Raw genomic sequence first — 21181 nt, forward strand, 5'->3', positions numbered from 1 at the left:
TTACTAATACAATATTAATAATTGATTTCTTTCATTAAAGTATGAATAAATTAAGTTATAAAAGTATAAATAAAACATACGCAGTTCTAATGTATATGGGTTTAAGTGAAAAAACGTAAGGGACAATAATTTCTTCAACTAGTCATCCTAATGATGCCGTTTCTTGTGGATTAATTATCTATGTATCATAAACTGTCACGTATTTTTTTCGTCTGAGTGTTGATTTTAGGATATTCTGAAATGAAGATTGGTCTTCTAATAACTTTTTTTTCAAATGAGATGTTGAAGATAATCTTTAAAATAAGAGAACACATGTACATCACCTTTATATTTTCACTTTCAGAGGCATTTATGTGCTCCGATTTGGTATGTGCCTATATGTCTGATAACCCGTCTGACATCCTAAACCATAGTTTACAAAAGCACAACATATCTGACAATTTTAAGATACGCCGAAAAATTTTAAACGACACAACTGGGGATAGATCTTACCAATCTTTGGAATTCAGTATCTCTCTCCTGGATATTGGCAGATATAAGCAGACCGGACATACATGTTACATTAACACACACGAGAAACGCATTACATTTAAAAAATATCCAAATGCCACTATTAACAATCATGATGAAAAGGCCAACCAAACTGACGATGATCATGTATTCAAGCTTATCCCAGGCGTGATTAAAAAAATGAAGGATATGGATCGCATTAGTGACTTTATATCTATATTACAATGTATTAAGAATGGAGTACTAATAAGGAATATAGCATTTCATCTACTTTTAGATATTGGAAGGTTTTATAACACAAAAACAATATCGCATATGAGATATGATGACAAATCTTTAACATTCTGGTGCACGGTGTACAAACTATTCAAAGGAAAGGGAATAAACTTTTTTCGTGGGTACAAAGGAGACGGTTTAGGTGACGAAAAGAGTTCCATTGGCCCTAAAGACTGTGAAATCAACTTTGCTGTGCCTTCAAATCCCATCATAACAAAAGAAGTTGCTAGATTTACAGCTGATGCTGGACATCCTGGTATATTAAACTTATCCCTTGACGCATTCGCTGCTAGACAGCAAGGAAAGGATATCAAACTGTCAATTGATGGGAAAAAAATTGCTATTGGGTTTGGAGAAATGGGAGACGAAGATCTAGCTGGAGACGAGCCTCCACCGACGTTAGCAGAAAGAAAAACGCATCTATCAGATGAGGTCTTAGTGGTGTCAACAGTGAAAACCGTTGTAGAAACTAGTGTCATAGATGGCTTCAATAAAATGACCGACTTTTCAGATACAAACTTATCAAATGCAAAACAAGCATTCATAGTAACAATTCTTAATATGAGTAATCGTATTAAAGAACTACGGGAGCTTATCGTTAAGCGCAAAATACATCTAGAAAACTTAATAAAAGTAGTTGAAGGCGATTGGAAAACAAGTAAGTTGGCGAATGCTATAAGTTTTTGGCAGACAAAAATTATACATTCACAAAGTATCATCAAAGATTTACATAGACAAACTTGGCTTCACAATAGCATGTATTAATGGAACTGAAAATAATTACGTTTACGGCACAAATACCACTATTTCTCTTGATTCGCAAAGTAATTATAAATGCCTTCGAACTCTTACTGGGATTGAATTGGACGATTCACAGGATGATGCACACATTACGAAACAACGATCGGACAGCTGGCTTAATCTCCGCAAAGAAAGTCGAATTACGGGCAGTACTATATTTAAAGCTCTAGGTTTAAGCACTTTAAAAGAGCAACAGAGACATTTCGACAAGACATATGGAGGCCTTACAGAGGCAATACCTGACGAATTACAAACATTGTTTGACTATGGAACAGAGCAGGAAATAAACGGTATTGGAACTCTTGTAGGGAAAATAATACCAGCCTACTTTCCCAGTCTAATATTCGTTGAGGATGGTTGCGAAAAGATTCCCATTGGAGATTCGTATGCCATTATTAGCGGTGATGGCTCTGGTACAACTGCATCAAACGTAAATGAAATGGCATTTGAAATAAAATGTCCTATGCCTGGAAAGAAAAGAACTACAGACGTCCATTACAAAATTTCTGTTTACTATACCACACAGATATTGAGTCAAATGACAGCAAAAGAATGCAATAAGATAGGTTATCTGAGTTTTACACCGGAAAGTTCAACTTTTATCACTGGATCTATGGACCAAGCTCTAATGAATGACATTTGGGAGTTATGTACCGAAATTTATGGAAGTGGTAGTGCTGTCCGTCCTACAAAACGGAATCCGATAAGTAAAGAGCTTTTAGAAAGACTAAACAAGTATTCAACTAGTTGTACCTTCGTTGGAGAATTTCCATCTTTGCAAGCAAAACCTTGTTCATGTGAACCAGCACAAACGAAGGATGGTGTTTATGGATGTCACTCAAATGGTTTAAAATCATTTCCTTTAATGCCATCCCTAGACGACATTGCGTCATCTCTAGAAAAGTGTACGACAGCACTGACTGATGCCTACAATATCTTACGAAAGCCAGCAAAAGAAGTCTTGGTTACTGTAGCATCTGATCTTCACAGGCTGACTGGCGGATATGCGGTACCTATACAATATGGACTTGGCGGTTTCAGTTTATATATGACATCCGTTAGAAAAATGTTGACTAAAGCTGTAGATGCATGTTATAGTCGTCAAATGTCTGTCCGGGTGATAGCGTTCGATGGTCAGTTCTTGGAGATTTCATTAGCAAATGATTTTGGAAAACCACTCACAATATGTAAATTTATGAGGATGTATTGGGCCGATGTTGTAAAGATGACAAAACACGACAAACTGGTAAAGCTGCTGAATAATTGCTGTCTACCACTAACTAAAAGCAGGGATCAATTACTGAGTAATTTTGACATTAATGGAAGAAGCATTGAATTAAAAAAGAAGATAAAACATGTCGGGTCACCAAATAACATTGCTAGAGTTTTACAGAAAAGTAAGAAAGAAACTTGTGACATGGAAACACTCGCAGCAAAACAACACGATCCCGAATTGGATATATTGCAATATTTGCCTGTTGATTTAATCAACAAAATGGACGTAGATGCTGTAAATCTTGTACGACTGGCAGGCAAATCAACTGCTGAAAATCTAGTACTAGTAGTTTAAGAGAAATTGATACCACTGAGTCAATTGACAACACACTAGCTGAGTTGTATGAACCAACTGAAGAAGATTTTGTAGCCGTTTTAATTGCTTTGCTTGCATTAGATTGCGATAAGGATTCTTCGAAATGGGAATCAATGACAGTCGAGTCATTGAGATTGCTGCTTGCCAATGCGGACAGTGTAAGGAAGAATTTCACTGTACTTCAACTGAAAACCATTTTAAATCTGACCAATTCAGGTCATGTTTTGACAACAACGTCACTAAAAGCTCAACTTGTTAACATGGTATCACCTGTGTATGGGGATAAATCTGTTTTACCAGAACGGACCAGAACTCCCAAACCATTAAAGACATTGACAGAAAATCACATCAAAGCATGGACGTCAGACGCAGTCAATGTTGCCTACGCACAGATGCACTTTTTTGATGCTTTTCGTGAATGGGATAATAGTAACATGTTCAATGGCTCATGGGATATTCGTACTGACACTGGTTTTCATTATCACATTCCGCAATGGTACGCACAATCATCAGAAATTAGTTCTCAAATTGTACAACCAATAATTGATCCCCACCACCTACTAGTTAACAATCGGTCAAAATGTTGTTCGTCCGGCATGATCAACATGGGTATACAGCCAGAAGCATGGTGGAAGGTTGCAGAGAAGTCAGTACAAAACAGAACAGGTCTTTCAGTTGAAATTGCAAAAGAACTCAGAGACCGCCAAAGTAATGCATTTGCTCAAACAACTTTCAGTCACAAAGTGCAGCTTGAAATGGATAAAAATGGTTGTCATAATGAAGCGCTCTGGTGCGAACTGATAAGAAATTGGTACAGTGCTATTGATTGTTGAGGTATCCCATTGCATCAAAGAATTAGATGGTTGTTAGATATGAGAGATTATCTATTGCAGTTTCTGAAAGTCGGGCATTTTCCACCACCAGGTTCACATGTCGAAGGGATGCCTATGGCACAATTCGAAGGATTTTTGATAAATGTTGATCGACGACTGCAACTTTATGCATTGATAGATAGTAATGAAAGTTACAATCAACGGGCAATAACCAGCTTGGACTCAGAAACATTTTTTTCTGCATTTCAGGTAATCACATATTTTATATAATGCGAATTTACACATAAATTGAGCTTTTCTACCGGTTTACCATTGTCAATTTTAAATTGTGTGCTCGTGTAAATTTTTAGATGTTATTATTTTGATTTAGTGTAAAAGAGGGACGAAAGATACCAAAGGGATAGTCAAACTCATAAATCTAAAACAAACTGACAAAGCCATGGCTAAAAATGAAAAAGACAAACAGAAAAACAATAGTACACATGACACAACATAGAAAACTAAAAACACGAACCCCACCAAAATCTAGGGGTGATCTCAGGTTCTCCGGAAGGGTAAGCAGATCCTGCTCCACATGTGGCACCCGTCTTGTTGCTTATGTTATTACAAATCCGGTAAATAGTCCGATTCGGTATACCACATATAGTTAATAGTCTCATTATAACGATTAACCTGTATCTTTTTTTCATATTGACCTTAAAACACCGAAAAAGTCTCAACCTTTACAAATACACAAATTGTTTTGTTGTTTATGTAAACATATTATTCCTCTTCTGCTTCAATAGATTTTACAATATTAAATACATTTTTTGATATTGACTTTAGTTTGTTAATAACATATGAAACTAAATAATCTGGATGAATAAAAACGTTATGCTAGTACATGTAGTACTTACATTATATGATTTAGTCTTAAACTTTCTTTTACTAAGGATTATGATCCAAAGGGGACCGGTGTGCTTCGACCCGACGACATACCTACAGCATTAGGTGCCGCTCAATATCTGAATGTGCAAAGATTAAATGAGGACAGGTATGTTGCTATATAGTTTTTTAAGTGAGGGCTTACAAATAAACCGGTCTCCCTTTACATCATTTGTGATTATGGTCTTCAAATACAATGATAGGCCGTGGTCGGAAGGAGACAAAAAAGGGCCGACCCGTGTTTAGAGAGAGCCATATCACTTTCATGTAAAAAACACTCTAGTTGCAGGCTAATGCCGCTACAAAGCAATACTCGCACCTTTAACATTAATTTGTTTAAGCTCAACTGCTTTTATGTTTCCCATATTTTTTTGGTAAAAGGAGCTGTTGTTATTGTTTTCACAGTTAATTATGTAAACTAAAGTTTTGAAAGTATTATATGTATTTACAAAAGTCCATGTGCAGGACGTGTTTTGTTTTTCACTAATCATTTGATGATCACGATGATGTTAATGTACCCGCCATAACATGTCCGTTTATTTGATAGTCAGCTGTCTTTAAGGTTTATTTTGAAGAAGAAAAAAGAACAATGTTATTTTGCCTTATTTAATTCCGGGTCATAGCTAGAACGTTGATACCATAAACCAATTTACGTAGAATATGAACAAAAAAATGAATGTGCACTCATGTATATTCTTTTTCATATTCTATTTCAGACATTTTGTCATGCGCACTTCCAGACGTACTAGAGTGTACCCAGAGAGACCACTGCAGGAAAACATACCAATGGAAATAGACGGTACCAACTTGCAAGCCATTAATCCATTTGAAAGGAGACTTATAATAGCTAGGTATTTCTTAAACTAATCGCCCATAAGTACTACAAGATCATCATTTTTATCGGCTTATTTTTCAAAACCCATACATAGAAATTCATCACCAATCTGTAAAAAAGATCAAAGCAACCAGTATTAATGTGTTTAGATGCAAAATATATACAAAAGTGACCGATACATGAAAAGGTTTTAATCAATAAACTCACATTTCTTTTTTAAGATTTTCTTCAAAACTTTATTTCAGAAGGCATGTGTTTGATATGGAGGAGAGAAAGACCAAAAATCCAAAAAGAAAAAGCGGTACTATAACACCATACGGGTTACCAGGCAAAGGTGCAGAGGGGGCACGTTCTTTTCACAAAACCAATGAAGAAAAAGTCTTACCCCACAGGAGGTTTGGTATACTGGATGACGAGTTAATGGAATTATAGACAAATAAACAAATATTGTCTGCTATATGGCCCGGTTGTTATATCTTTGCCACATTCCCGTTTTCCTTTCTCAATTTGAAATAGTATATTCTTTTAAACACTTTAGTTGTATATTTAAAAAAATAGTAAAACGTATAAAAGTAACAGAACGCAGATACACAAAACTTGAGTTTATACCCGACAAACAAAGTTCAACAATTATTATTCAACGTGTGTGTTAAAGATAAGTGAAAATCCTCTATTTTAATGTTTATTTTTTATATGCCTAGTCAGATTAGCTTTATACATGAATCTTGCATTGCAAAATGCACATGCAAATGATATTTCTTTGTGCATAGCATTTATGTGTTTCTGCAAGCCCTTTGCATACTGGTAAACTCTACTGCACTTTGTGCATTTATATCCTGCATCGTTGCCGTTCTTTGCCTTGATATGTGCATTTAGGTCTTTTTTTGTGCACATACTCCTTTTCACAAACATCACACTTAAACTGTTTTTCCTGAAATAAAAGGTATTCATACATGTATTGATTTTCATTAATTTTCTGGGGAAATTACACACATAGAAATGTGAATATACAAATGTATAACAATGTATAAATATATATGTTATGTGATTTTATAACAAATGGTTATAAATGCTGAACTTTGTTAGGATCAATGATGGCTATACTCAAGTCCATCAGTTGAAGCTCACAATACTTTCAACTGGACATATTGACGTACAGGGATAAAACTTAAAACCCCTCCGATGACCTATGAAGGGGCAATAATTGAAGCATTGCGATTTAAAAAAATAAGTCATTTGCATTGATTGTATATGAATTTAACGCTATAAAGTATATCTACCTCCACATGCCGAAGCCTATGTGCCTTAAACAAGGTCTTGGATTGAAATCCTTGGTTGCATAATTTGCACACATATTTAGGTTGTGTGTGTTTCATAGCTATGTGAGAAAGGAAGCCGGGCCTAGATTCGTACACTTTGCCACACGTCTCACATTGGTTAAGATCTGAAATAGTATATTTCATGATAAAAATAATTGCCATAACACTTTATTGATCAGTTGTTACAATGTCCCGTTTCAATATAAACGTTAAGAATGTGAAAGTTTAACAAATTGAGTAAACACTATGCAATTCCTTTTAAACGTAAGCTAGTGATTAACAGTTATTTATTATATGAATATATGACATTGATATGTGTCCACACTTGTAAAGTTTGTTAAATAATGTCAAAGCGATATTAAGAGGGCGTATACAATTTATGAACCATCAGTCTAAACGTATGGGTCCCTTTTTACCCTACTTTATGAACCAGAACACCGTTTATTTTATTTTACCTTTCAATCTATCCTTGTACATTGGCGTGCTTTGAGCAGTTACCTCGGGTTGTCGGAATGTCACAATAGAACCATCCAGGGCTTCAATTTCATCCACTGTAACTATGAAAATTACTTTCTTCATGAAGAGTGATAAAAACATTTAAACAAGCAAATACTCTTAACACTTAACGAACAAACCTAATTAGAAAGTTTCAAATATATTGTCCTTTTTGTTGTTGAAATTTTGGCACAGTTACTTTTTATGCATCTTAACTCGAAATCTACAATACATAGAGATAATCCTGATTGTGAATTTGATATATTTCATATGTTCCAGGCTAACAAGTCATCATAATTATGACAGAACAAATATAATCTATTAAACTAATTCACATGTATTAGAACCAATACATCAATCTTGATGAACTTATCACTATAACTAAGGTCTTTTTTGTATTTTTTTTGTATTGAAAAATGAGCAAAAACATGAGGATTTCCGCTTTGTTCTGTTCGATCAATTTAATTTCATATGAAAGGCCGAAAGCAAAACTGTATATACTTTTTATAATTTTAAAAGAAATCCATCACTCCAGAAAATTAATGATTGCTATTTATATGGCATATCAATCTTTTTTGGACATATAATTATGTTAGTATTTATTGTTTTAAAACCTCTTCACAATACTGAAAAATAAACAATAACAAATTAAAAAAAAATGAACATAACAAATATAAATCAACTAAATTGTCATTTCGGGGCCTTTTATATCTGACTATGCGGTATTGGTTTTGCTCATGTTGAAGGCCTTATGGTGACATAGTTGTTTATTTCTGTGTTCTTTTGGTCTCTTGTACAGAGTTGTCTCATTGACTATCATACAACATCTTCTTTATATATATAACATATGATAATACTATTGCTCTAAAACTAACAAATTAATAATTCTTACCGTTCGAGGTGTTTAATAGTTCATCCTTAAAAAAAATGAGCAAACATTGACATACATGTACATTATAACCTAACAAAATAAAAAAAAAAACATTCTAACATTTATTTTTCCATTGTTCTCTATTTCTTTTTTTTCCCCCACTGTTCTGTATCTACAGATACATAAAGTCGAGCGCACCTTAGAAGGTGTACTTGATTTGGTCTGTATCTTTATGTATTTAAACCAATATATAATTTTTCAACATGTATTTAGGAAATCTTTGCTAGAAATGCATGCACGTATTCCTTTTTAATATCAAGTACATACTCGCAAAATATTAAGGTACAATGGTAAAGGCTGTACATTTTCTATAAAATTTCCATATGTTTAGCATTGGATCAACACAAGTGTACATAATACTAAACATTACCATAAAATGTACACAAAAGCCGTGTACGTGCTACCAATCACAACAAATAAACAGATAATAATGTTATTTAGTTTAATAATACGTACTTCTACTTCTACTAATGTGTCCTGCCCGTCGTGGTCCCTGTCGTTGATAGCTTCCATGTAGTCTATATCTGCGAGAAATAGTGTGTAAACGATCGCGCTGTGACAATTAAATCATAGTCTCGCTTTGCATGACTTTCTCTTGTGCCGACGACGAAATTGCTTTATTATACGTTGTATGTAGAAAAATAAAAACACAGGGGCTCATCCATCCATTTTATAACGGAGGGGTTCCCAACCTAGGATAAAAAAGGGGGTCCAACTATATTTGCCCATTCAAATGCATTAATCGTTAAAAAAAGGGGGGGTTCCAACCCCAGGAACCCTCCCCCTGGTTCCGCCAATGAAACACCATATAAATTTTATTTATGTAATAAAAAGCCACTTTTAAAACTCTTGACTTGCCTTATTCGGAAATATTTATAATAAGTTACGACCATCACAAATGTAACTTACGACCATCTTCAACATTCATAATATTTTAGTTACGACCATCATGCTCGAATTTTTTAATGATAATTTTACAAAAACTAGAATGTTATTATGTATCAAATTTTATCTTAATATCAACGCACTAACGATTAGTTGGTATGAGACAAGCGGTTTGGTTGAACTAGAGCTTTTATTGCCCGAAAATCGGAAAAGAAAAATTTATCCATAGAGTTGTCTCCCTTTAACGGATGGTCGTAACTTTTAGTTACGACCATCCGCTTACCACCAGTGATACTGCAAATGAAGTTGTGGTAAATCTTAATTACGTTAAGAAATTAAATCCGAAATAGAAACAGAAAAGTTAACGTTCTCTAGAATCGTTATATCTTGTTTTATAAACTGGTAAAACTAAAAGCTCAATCACTACAAACGAATAAAAAACAATTGTGATTTATTAAGTTCAACAAACTAGATATTTTCAAAAATAATTTTCATGCCTAAAACTAAAAATAAATTAGAAAGTATAAGAAAAGAAAAGATTAGAGGTAAATTTATACGCTCTAGAGTGCAGTGGATTGAAGAAGGTGAAAAACCTACAAAGTATTTTTGCGGTCTTGAATAAAAAAACTTTACAAGCAAAATAATTCCCAAAGTCGAAAAAGATGATGGGAAAATTATTACAAATCAATTTGATATTTTAAAGGTGGCAAAATACTTTTATGAAAATTTATACAAAAATAAGGATACTATTGGCAATGGGTGTAAACTGAGTGATTTAGAAAGAGATTTGAAAGATTTAAATTTTAATAAATTATCTGTGGATGAACAGTTGAATTTAGAAGGGGAGACACCTATTAATGAAGCTAGCATTACTTTACAGAAAATGAATACTAATAAATCACCAGGGTCAGATGGTTTTTCAACAGATTTTTTAAAGTTTTTCTGGAAGGATTTGAAATCTTTTGTTGTTAAATCTTTAAATTATGGGTCAAATTTGGGACATTTATCAGTGACTCAAAGACAGGGAATCATTACATGCTTACCAAAAGACAATAAACCAAGGCATTTACTAAAAAATTGGAGACCTATCTCCTTGCTTAATACTGTATACAAAATTGGTTCAGGGGTTATTGCTAGTAGATTTAAAAAAGTTTTAGACAAACTGATTGATTTAGATCAAACTGGTTTTATTAGTGGGCGTTTTATTGGGGATAACATCAGATTGATTTATGATCTTTTACAATATACAGAAGAACATAACATTCAAGGTTTATTGCTTTTAATTGATTTTGAAAAAGCATTTGATTCTCTATCTGGGGACTTTTTGTTGTCAGTATTGCAATTTTTTAATTTTGGTGAATCTGTTATGAACTGGGTTAAAGTATTTTATAATAATATCTCATCTGCAGTCCTTCAGGGAGGAAATCTTTCAGACTTTTTTCAAATAGGACGTGGCTGTAGACAAGGGGATCCCTTATCACCCTACCGTTTTATACTTTGTGCAGAAATTTTGGCAATTAGAATACGGGGGAATAAAAATATAACTGGCATAACTGTGATCACAGTTTGCAGATGATACTTCACTTATTTTAGATGGAAGTGAACAGTCCTTAAATCAAACTTTAAATGAATTAGATTGGTATGCAAACCTCTCGGGGTAAATATAAACTTTTCTAAAACACAGGTAGTTTGGATTGGGAGTAAAAGATACTGTAGTGACAAACTTTGTCCAAACAAATATTTATCCTGGGGTGCAACATCTTTTAAGTTATTGGGTATTAATTTTGACGTAGATCTTGATAAAATTATTAACATCAATTATAATGAGAGAGTTTTGCAGATAAAAAATCTAATCAAAATATGGTCAAAAAGAAATCTTACAGTAATTGGGAAAATTACAGTTGTAAAAACTCTAATTTTACCAGTCCTTAATCACCTTATAATTATATTGCCAAACCCAAATCAAGAAATTGTGAAAAAGATTAATGAGCTTATTTTTACATTTATTTGGAATTGACCTGTTCATACAGTCAATAAGGAGCTGTTACAAAAGGATTACAGTGAAGGTGGATTGAAAATGACCAATCTTAATTCCTTCATCATAGCATTCAAATCTACATGGGTTAGAAAACTGTTTCAATCTAATAATAAATGGAAATATGTTTTATTTTCCATAATAAGTCAAGAAAAATTATTTAAGTTTGGAAATGGTTATTTGTCAAACATTAAAGTAAAGATGAAAAATAAATTTTGGCAGGACGTATTACATGCATGGGACATCATTGTTGATAAAGAAGAAAAGAATATGTGGGAATATTTTTTTTCAAGCCCACTGTGGATGAATACTTGTATAAAAATGGAAAATAAACCTGTTTTTTATAAAAACTGGTTTAATAAAGGTATATTTTTCATTAATGACATTGTATCAGATGCTGGAAATAATCTCAGTTTGGAACAGTTAGAAGAAATATTTAAAATTGATAGAAATGTTATGAAATATAACAGCATAATTTCGGCTGTAAAGAATGCAAGAAAAGGCTATGTTTTTGATAATTACAAACTAGTCGCCCCTTTTATTCCTTCATTTGCCAAGATTTTTTTTAAAAGCTCAAGGGGAACAAAAGACATGTATTCACTATTAATTAAAAATGATATAGTTTCAACGGGTCAGAAAAAATGGGATCAAATTGTAAAAGAAGATGAAGATGAATGGAAATTAATTTTCAAATTACCTTTTAAAGTCACAAAAAATACAAAACTACAGTGGTTACAATATACATGATATAGAATAAATCAGCATATTTTAGGTACAAATAAGTTTTTGAATAAAATTAATGTCATTGACAACCCAAATTGTATTTTTTGTCAAGAAGAAGTAGAAACTATTGTACATTTATTTTGGAATTGTAAGATTGTTCAAACATTCATTGATGAAATTGACTCATGGTTTTTGTCAAATGGTATAAGTGTTCCATTTACCTTAAAATATTTTTTATTTGGGGATATTACAAAATCATTTAGGGAGAATGCTGCAAATTTGATATATATGCAGATAAAACAATATATTTTCAACTGCAAATATTTTAAGAAAGCTTTGACAATGCAGGCAGTGCAAAGTAAATTAAAATCTTTATACAGCACTGAAAAAATAATTGCTGTTAAAAATAAAAGAGTAGATATTTTTGACAAAAGTTGGAATGCTTTTGCTATTCTTTTCGATGAATGATCAGATATTTTTTTTACATTGTATATGTGTACATAAATTAGTAGAAAGAAAATTGTCATATTATGATATATTGTCTATTACATGAGAAAGAACTACATAATTCATCTCTGAAAAAATGAACCAAAAACAAACAAAAAACTTTTAACTTCCTTTAAATTTAATATTTATCTTTCAATTATCTATAATTTTGATTCTTTCTTTTGTTGTTTTTGTTGTTTTTGTTTTGTTTTGTTTTTTTGTTTGTTTTTTTTTGTTTTTTTTTTGGTTATTTTTTCTTCTTTTCATAATTTTGAATTCAAAATAATCTACAGACATACTTAAAATATATATCTTATATATCTTTAAATTTTACTACTTTAACTACCCACATTATATATTTTTCATAACCTGTGCATTTGTTATATTAGATAATTATGTTTGAAATCTTAATGGTAAACTTCATTTTTTGATATTACTGATATGGTATATAATTTTTTCAAGTATGTAAAATTGTATGTAAATACTAACAAAAGCTAACAGCTGTATAAATATGCTATTTACTAATGTTAACGAGGCCGGGATAAGGTACCGGTACTTGATAGTTTTAAACTAACAAATGTACAGATTTCAATAAAATATGATAAATTAAAAAAACAACAACACTAAAACTAAAACTAAAACTGTCCCTACAAATAATGAATAGTGAAGTGGCTGATCTTGATATAGTTGAATAACAAACGCCTTTGTAGGTAGAATAGCCTCTTCATTAAATGCAAGTATCGCCGCATGTACATGCCAAGTTAAGCTTCCTGCACGTGGATCCAGACTTGCTTCCATTATGCATCTGATTTCGTCATCAAACTTCAAGCCGCTGAATCTTCTAATAACCTTTAATAGAAATAATTAGTACAAAGAACAATATTTTTCATATACGTTTATTTTTATTTTGACACAGTGGTCATAGCAATATACTTTATAGCTCATGCCTGCAGACAAATCCCGACTGATAGTCTCTTATGGAGAGCTTTCTCATTGACAATCATACCACATCTCTATATTCCTTTATTTATTTTGTCCATAATATATCTTATTTGATCATCGAACAACGAGCCGTTGAATTTACTAATATCCTTCGATAAAAATATCAAATACGAATCAAAATATTATTCTGAATAAAGTTGGTCGATTACGGTCATGCAAAACACACAATAAATAATTGCAGGTAAAGACTCCTGCACAGTTAAGACTTATACGTGCTAACATTGTATCTCAACATCAAGCAACGAACCGCTGAATCTGATATAACTTTGAGTACAATATCTAGTACAAGTCACAATTTTCAATATGATTAAAGTTTTCTTATTATAACAATGTTGTTAAACATGATAATACTAATCAATCATTCTACAGTTACGGAAGTTTACTTCAATCATTCTACAGTTACGGAAGTTTACTTTTAGTATTGATGCGATACATGCATACATTGTCGACGGTAAATATCGTCAGAATTAAAAATCTGCCAAAAACTTGTTTCCAATAAATGAATGGCAAAATTTGACTAGCATGACATGTGATGTAACAGTTACAGGTCATCGTATCAACAGCGAGTGAGATCTGAACTGTATAATGAAAGAAATCAGTTAATGTAAAGATGTTCTGCTTGATTTCTACCATAAAAACTAATGAAAATAAATATGAAAAGCTTTGGAAAGCAGTGGTTTACTATGCTTGTGTGCGATTATATATTTATGACATTAGTGTAACAACACAACACAGCATTATGAAAGAATAGATTATTCATCTTGCTAACGTTCTCCTCCCGCATGTTGAGAGATAACCACCTTGTACAATTTTTGATTATACCGAATATCTTCCGACAAAGATGGCCGTACTTTGCTTTGTTTATAAACCGTACAAACTATGACTAAAAGTTATGAAATTTAAAGATTCAATCAGAAGAATGACAAATGCACTGTCTAATGACAACGAATTTTAAGAAAATGTAGTCGACTAACGGTAACACTTTGTCGGCCTATGTAATTATTTTTTTTTAGACTGTTAAGTATCCTTCAAATTGTCAATTAATTTGATTGTTAATGGGAAGCAAGGTTTGATAAACAGTTAAATTTTTATGTTTGTTAAAAGATACATACCTTTATCTCACCTCCTATAGCTTTTTAGAGATATGATTGGTTAAATGACTATACTAGGTGACTATGTATATTTACTATAGGGTGTCCTAAAAAATGTAGAGTAAGTTACCATACATGGTAAGTAACCATACATGGTAAGTTACCATACATTGTAAGTTACCATACATGGTAAGTTACCATACATGGTAAGTTACCATATGGGGTTAGTACGGAGTTACTTCCCTTTCAAAAGAAAAAGATGCCACAACCCTTTATAAAAACATAACGGTTTTGAGGAAAAATTTGAAAGGATTTAACAGACGAAACAATTGATGATGAAAGTTTAAAATAAGTTCATAAACATAATAAAAGCTAACAAGATATTATTGTTGGCATAACCGAGTTACTTCTCTTTCAAAACATTAAAAGAAATCTGAAAGGATTCAACAGACAAAGAAATTGATACATTTAATGAACGATAAAATAAATTCATAAAACAAATTAAAAGCGAAAAAGTTGTTATAGTTGGCATTTGTTTTCTGTATAGACAAATGGAAGTAGGATCTCAATACTAAGTATGGAAGATTTGATAACTTTGATAGGCTGCTAGTCAAAATACCACATGTGAAGATAGTCGGTAAGATAAATTCGTCACACGGTGTGCTAGTGACTTAATACGATTAAATTACCTCTATCAAAGTGTGTGATATTTCTTTAAACTCTTGGTCATTTAGTTTCTTGTCTATTGAGTGTTGTACTTTATTCCTATATAACTTAATCCGGGCAACGTCATTTCCATTAATAATTTCAAGCACGTCTGGTTTGCAATCGAACGAAGAATGCCGTAAAACACACATCATCAACATGATGTCCATTTTGCAGGACGATACCGTATCTTTAAAACAAATTATAAAATCAACTTATAGTTTCAAAACTCAAAAAAATGAATGCGAATTATCTAATTCAGGCTGAAAAACTGTGCAATAACTCAAAGAGTCACCACAGAGCAATTGACATTAACTCATTTATGTATCTTGAATTCCAGGTAACGATAATAATTCAACGCAAAGCCTTCACAAATAAACATATCGCGTAATGTAGAGAAAAGTATTTAAGACCTCAAAATGACATAATGTGAAATAATTAAATGAAAAAAAAATAAAAATAAAAGAGGCAAGACAAAATGATAAAAGATCAACAAAAAGGCTAGACAGCAATCAACCACAGCCACTAAATTTCAGGCTCCAAACTTGTCATAGTCAGATAATAATGCAGAATGTATAACAACACCAGTACTAATTTGAATAAACAATATACATATTTTGAAAAAATTAGGACTCTTCATTCATGCGTAAGAATTGTTTCGAATTGCAATACAGTAAAAACCAAATTATAAGACAAAACAAGAATAATATAAGACTGAAGACTAACCCGGTCAAAACAGAACAGAAAATCTAAATAGAAGAGAATAGTTTAAAGCAAACATAGGTTATCTTTAGTTCAGCATATACGTATAAGCAATTGCTCTATCAAATTATTGTAATCATTCTGAAAACCAATAACGATAACATAAAATCAAACTTACCAATTTCTTGGTAAAGAATTTTTATCTGGTCCGCATTAATGTGCGGTATTATTTCAGTCTGATGTTTACGTAGTGTTTCCTGTAATCTTGTTGGTGGAAGGAATTGATCAAATTTAATACGGAGAGCTTTTGTGGCGACACCAATCAGCATTTCAATACGTTCAAAACGGTCTTTTGCCTTAGTAAGTGCTACCATTACTGATTAAGTTGAACACTATATCTTTTTCACCTTTAAGCTCAAATGATAATGATATATTTATATGATATATATAAAAAGATATCCATGGACTACGTTCTACATCAGATATTTTGTGTTACAAATTTCCTATATTCAACTTTTGAATAAATCTTGATAAGATAAGATAATTGTCGAGTATATTATTGATTCTTTTACGTTTACGATTTGTTGAAGATCAATTATCATATGTACATGTAATATATATTACAATCTTAATATATATACTTCTCGCCTAATGCCAATCAATTTAAACCATATTCAATAGCTTACTTGACAAGAATATAAATGATTTAAAAAATAGTTTATTTTGATTGTCATTGTTGTATGTGTTTTCATTAATTGTTTTATATCTTGTATTTTTTAACTATTTTTTTTTATTTTACGCTCTTCTCAGATAATTATGAATGATAGATTTAAAAAGGTGATGATTGATATAAAAGAAATATATATAACAGCCAAGCATTGCGAATCAAGAGACTATGCTCTACTGAAAATACGAAAAATGCTATACTTGGACAACTTTGTAAACATCTAGTTGTTCGAGGATACAATAACAACATCATTGATAGCGCTTTCGAAAGGGCAAACAAAACTAGTCGCCAAGAACTTCTTGAGTACAAAGATAAGAATAAAGCAGCTAACAGAACACCCATTGTACTCACTAACCATCCTGATTTTAAAAAATGTGTCATCCATTGTTCAGAAGCATTGGAAAATTATAGAAAATGATTTAAATCTAAAAAAAGTATTTTCATCACCACCAGTCATGGCTTTCAGAAGACCTAAAAACATCCGTGACAAATTAGTGACATCTGTATTAGCAAAGCAGCCTAATCCATCGCCCGGTTGCTACAAACAATGTGGTCGAAGGAATTGTTTGTGTTGTAAAGCTGCCAATACAAGCAGTTCTTTCATCAGCTCCGTTACTAAACAAAATTATACCATCTACCCTTATTCCAACTGTAAAACGGAAAACTCAATTTATATATTAACATGTGACACTTGTGGCATTCAGTATGTGGGAGAAACAATGGACAAATTTAATATTCGGCTCAATAACCATCGTTCATCGTACAAAACCAACAAAAACTCTCCTCTCACAAGACATCTTCGTTCAACGAAACATCCTTTTGATAATGTTACTTTCCAAATTATAGAAGTCAACACCGAGTGGGACACCACGGCAAGAAGAAGAAGAGAAAACTTTTGGATCCACCAACTCCACACTTTAGAACCTGATGGTCTTAACGAAAAAGACGAAAAAAGATACAGGAAAGATAAAGAATAATTTAAAACAAAGTATCGTCCTTTTTATCACGTAATATTGGCCAATGGACGTTCCTAACTTCAACTACCTATTATGTATTTTTAAGGTAGCTAAATCCTATACAACATATACATTGAGCTGCAAAATTTTCTTATTTTCAAAGCAGCTAAATTCAAGTGCTCATAGACATTGAGCTGCAAAATTTTCTTACTTTAAAGGCAGTTAAGTGCAACATAGACGTTGAGCTGCAAAAGTTTCTTATCATCTACATTTCACCTGGATAGATGCACGCTTGATAAAGCTAGTTGGTCTAGCGAAATATTGCGTTTATTTTCATCATATTGTAAATATTTTAAACATTCCTATATTTACATACTTAATAGTGTGTTAAAATTACATTGTTAGGCAATCTATATATATATAATGAAATATATATATCACAATCCTGCTTCTGTAGTTGTCTTTGATATTATATCATTATGATATTTTGATTAAGAGGCGAAATACTGACAGCTTGGCAGCAATCTAACTCAATGTTTTTTTTTTATATAAACATACCGTAAAGGATAATGATAAAATTCATTATACAGTCACTTGAAAACGATATATAAAAATGTTGAGTTAGATTACTGGACAAATTAAAAAACACCCTTTGTATATAAAAAGATTTAAAAAACTTCTACACATGCTTTAATAACATGTCTTATGTCTTTCTCTAGATTTGCTTTACGAAACACATCGACTATTGAAATTTTATTTTGATATAGCAGATGTGGTCGAGTGGTTTCGAGCACCTGCTATGAGGCTAAGCAGTTGGTACTGTATCATATATAGTTTGAGTTCATATTCTGTTCAGGAAAAAAAAATTGTCAACACAAAAATAATTGTTTTAAAGCATTGGAAGTATTTAAGCAATCTTCTCTTGTTTAAAAAGCTATAATATCCAATGCAGTTAATGTATCCTTCATCGTGGAAATACTCAAAACATGTAATTCAAAACGGAAAATGAATGTTATTGCCTCGATGCATTTCAATTGTGTACGGAATTAGTTTATGTGTCTTTTGGTAGTCATAGGCTTTAGGCTTTAATTTGAAAAAAATCTGATTCAGAAATTCGTTCTCTGTTTATTTATTATCGTAGAAAACGGGTTAAGTCTATTTTAAATGCTCAAAATATTTTTTTTAATGGATATAATTATTCCTTAGAATGTCGGTTGACTTCTTTGTCCTGTTAAATTCAGAATAAGGTAGAAAAACGATGTCGAGAAAATTATTTACTGCCCCTTTCTTGATACACTGATATTAAACTCTCGCCGCATAATGTAGATTGGATAGAGGACCATATTTTCTAATTAAATTTTAAGAAGCTAGGGAACAAATGAATGTATTTCAAACAGATCAAATTGAGGATTTATCTAAACCATTATCTTAATCTTTAAATTTAAAGCGTCCTCCAAATTCCGCGCTTCATTTCTTATGAAGAAAATGGTGGATGGAACCTGGTTTTATAGCTAGCTAAACCTTTCAGTTGTATGACAGTTGAATCAAATTCCATTATATTGACAAAGATGCGTGAACAAAACAAACAGGCACAATAGGTATTAATGTCAAAATTAGGGGTACATCAGTCAATATTGTGTGATCATCTTAAACATTATAAAAACAAACAAAGAAGCACAAAGGAGCACAAAAAGGCATATTTCAAATTTAACAACCTCATTCTTTGCTTTTGTATCATACGATTTTATTTATCTTTGTAAAATCTTCCCCTTAAGGACTGAACGATTTTAGGTACTGGGACCGTATCCTTATCCTGCCAGATACATGTTTAGATTAACACAAACTCTGACGTAGAACCACGCGTTTGACGTCACACCGGTAGATTTAAAACAAATTTGTCGTTCAAAGCAAAACAGAATTTGGTCTAGTTCTTTAGGGCTTAGAAGTTTCCCATGTCCTTCTTGCTGCTAGTTTTTATGCTTATAATGAATTTCTTCTAAAAAAAGAGCCACGTTATCCATGTCATTATGTATCAAAGAACACCAGATGCTCCGCAGGGCGTAGCTTTATACGACCGCAGAGGTTGAACCCTGAACGGTTGGGGCAAGTATGGACACAACATTCAAGCTGGATTCAGCTCTAAATTTGGATTGTGATTAAATAGTTGACACAGCATAGGTCTCTGACACAGAATGAATGTGTTCTAATGAACTTAAAATTTTTTTTTTCTCTTAGAGCAATTCACTATGCTGTTGAATATTAATCCTCTCAAAAAAATGTTTGAAGAAATTTTCTTTTTTATTTATGAAATTTCAAATGAGAAAAATTGAACCCAATTTTTTTAATCACATCCCCCTTTCCCTTATTCCAAAACTAATCTCAATTAAAATTTCTAATGGAGTTTGCAACAATAACTACTCATTTAAATACATCATAAAATATTAAGATGTAAAAAAACTGCTTGTTATCACTGAATGGTAAAGATTATTTTAATTTATCAGTTGGTAGTATAAAGTGAATATACATTGTATATTGTATATAACAAAGATTTAATTTGATTCTGGACAAAGAAAGATAACTCCAATTAAAAAAAATTCTTGCTATTGCACAATATTTTGCAATTAGATATTTCCTGCTTACTATTCTGGACAAAGAAAGATAACTCTAATTAATTTTTTTTTTGCTATTTCACAATATTGTGCAATTAGATATTTCTTGCCATTGCGCAATACTGTGCAATTGAAAAGACTTGCTATTGCACAATACATAATATAATAATTTTAGATCCTGATTTGGACCAACTTGAAAACTGGGCCCATAATAAAAAATCTAAGTACATTTTTGGATTCAGCATATCAAAGAACCCCAAGATTTAAATTTTTGATAAAATCAGACTAAGTTTAATTTTGGACCCTTTGGACTTTAGTGTAGACCAATTTGAAAACAGGACCAAAAATGAAGAATCTACATACACAGTTAGATTTGGTATATCAAAGAACCCCATTTATTCAATTTTTGATGAAATCAAACAAAGTTTAATTTTGGACCCCGATTTGGACCAACTTGAAAACTGGGCCAATAATCAAGAATCTAAGTACATTTTTAGATTCAGCATTTCAAAGAACCTAACTGATTCATTTTTTGTCAAAATCAAACTAAGTTTAATTTTGGACCCTTTGGACCTTAATGTAGACCAATTTGAAAACGGGACCAAAAGTTAAGAATCTACATACACAGTCATGACAGTTAAATTCGGCATATCAAAGAACCCCAATTATTCAATTTTGATGAAATCAAACAAAGTTTAATTTTGGACCCTTTGGGCCCCTTATTCTGTTGGGACCAAAACTCCCA

General features: G+C 32.0%; 2 protein-coding genes and 1 pseudogene across 2 annotated transcripts in view; 2 read left to right on the forward strand and 1 right to left on the reverse strand.

The window, feature by feature from the left end:
* Positions 1–21181, forward strand: part of LOC143083543 (dopamine beta-hydroxylase-like) — a 284123-nt gene that overhangs the window by 139156 nt on the left and 123786 nt on the right. The window lies entirely within an intron of this gene.
* LOC143084080 (uncharacterized) lies at positions 3292–6227 on the forward strand (annotated as a pseudogene).
* LOC143081908 (uncharacterized) lies at positions 6421–9225 on the reverse strand. Its single transcript, XM_076257557.1, has 5 exons — positions 8972–9225; positions 8477–8501; positions 7545–7646; positions 7051–7214; positions 6421–6701 (listed from the first exon to the last, which is right to left on the reverse strand). The coding sequence occupies exons 1-5, from the start codon at positions 9026–9028 to the stop codon at positions 6600–6602; spliced, it is 450 nt and encodes a 149-aa protein (XP_076113672.1). The 5' UTR covers positions 9029–9225; the 3' UTR covers positions 6421–6599.

Source organism: Mytilus galloprovincialis, chromosome 7 (genome assembly GCF_965363235.1).
Source record: "Mytilus galloprovincialis chromosome 7, xbMytGall1.hap1.1, whole genome shotgun sequence".
Lineage (NCBI taxonomy): Eukaryota > Metazoa > Mollusca > Bivalvia > Mytilida > Mytilidae > Mytilus > Mytilus galloprovincialis.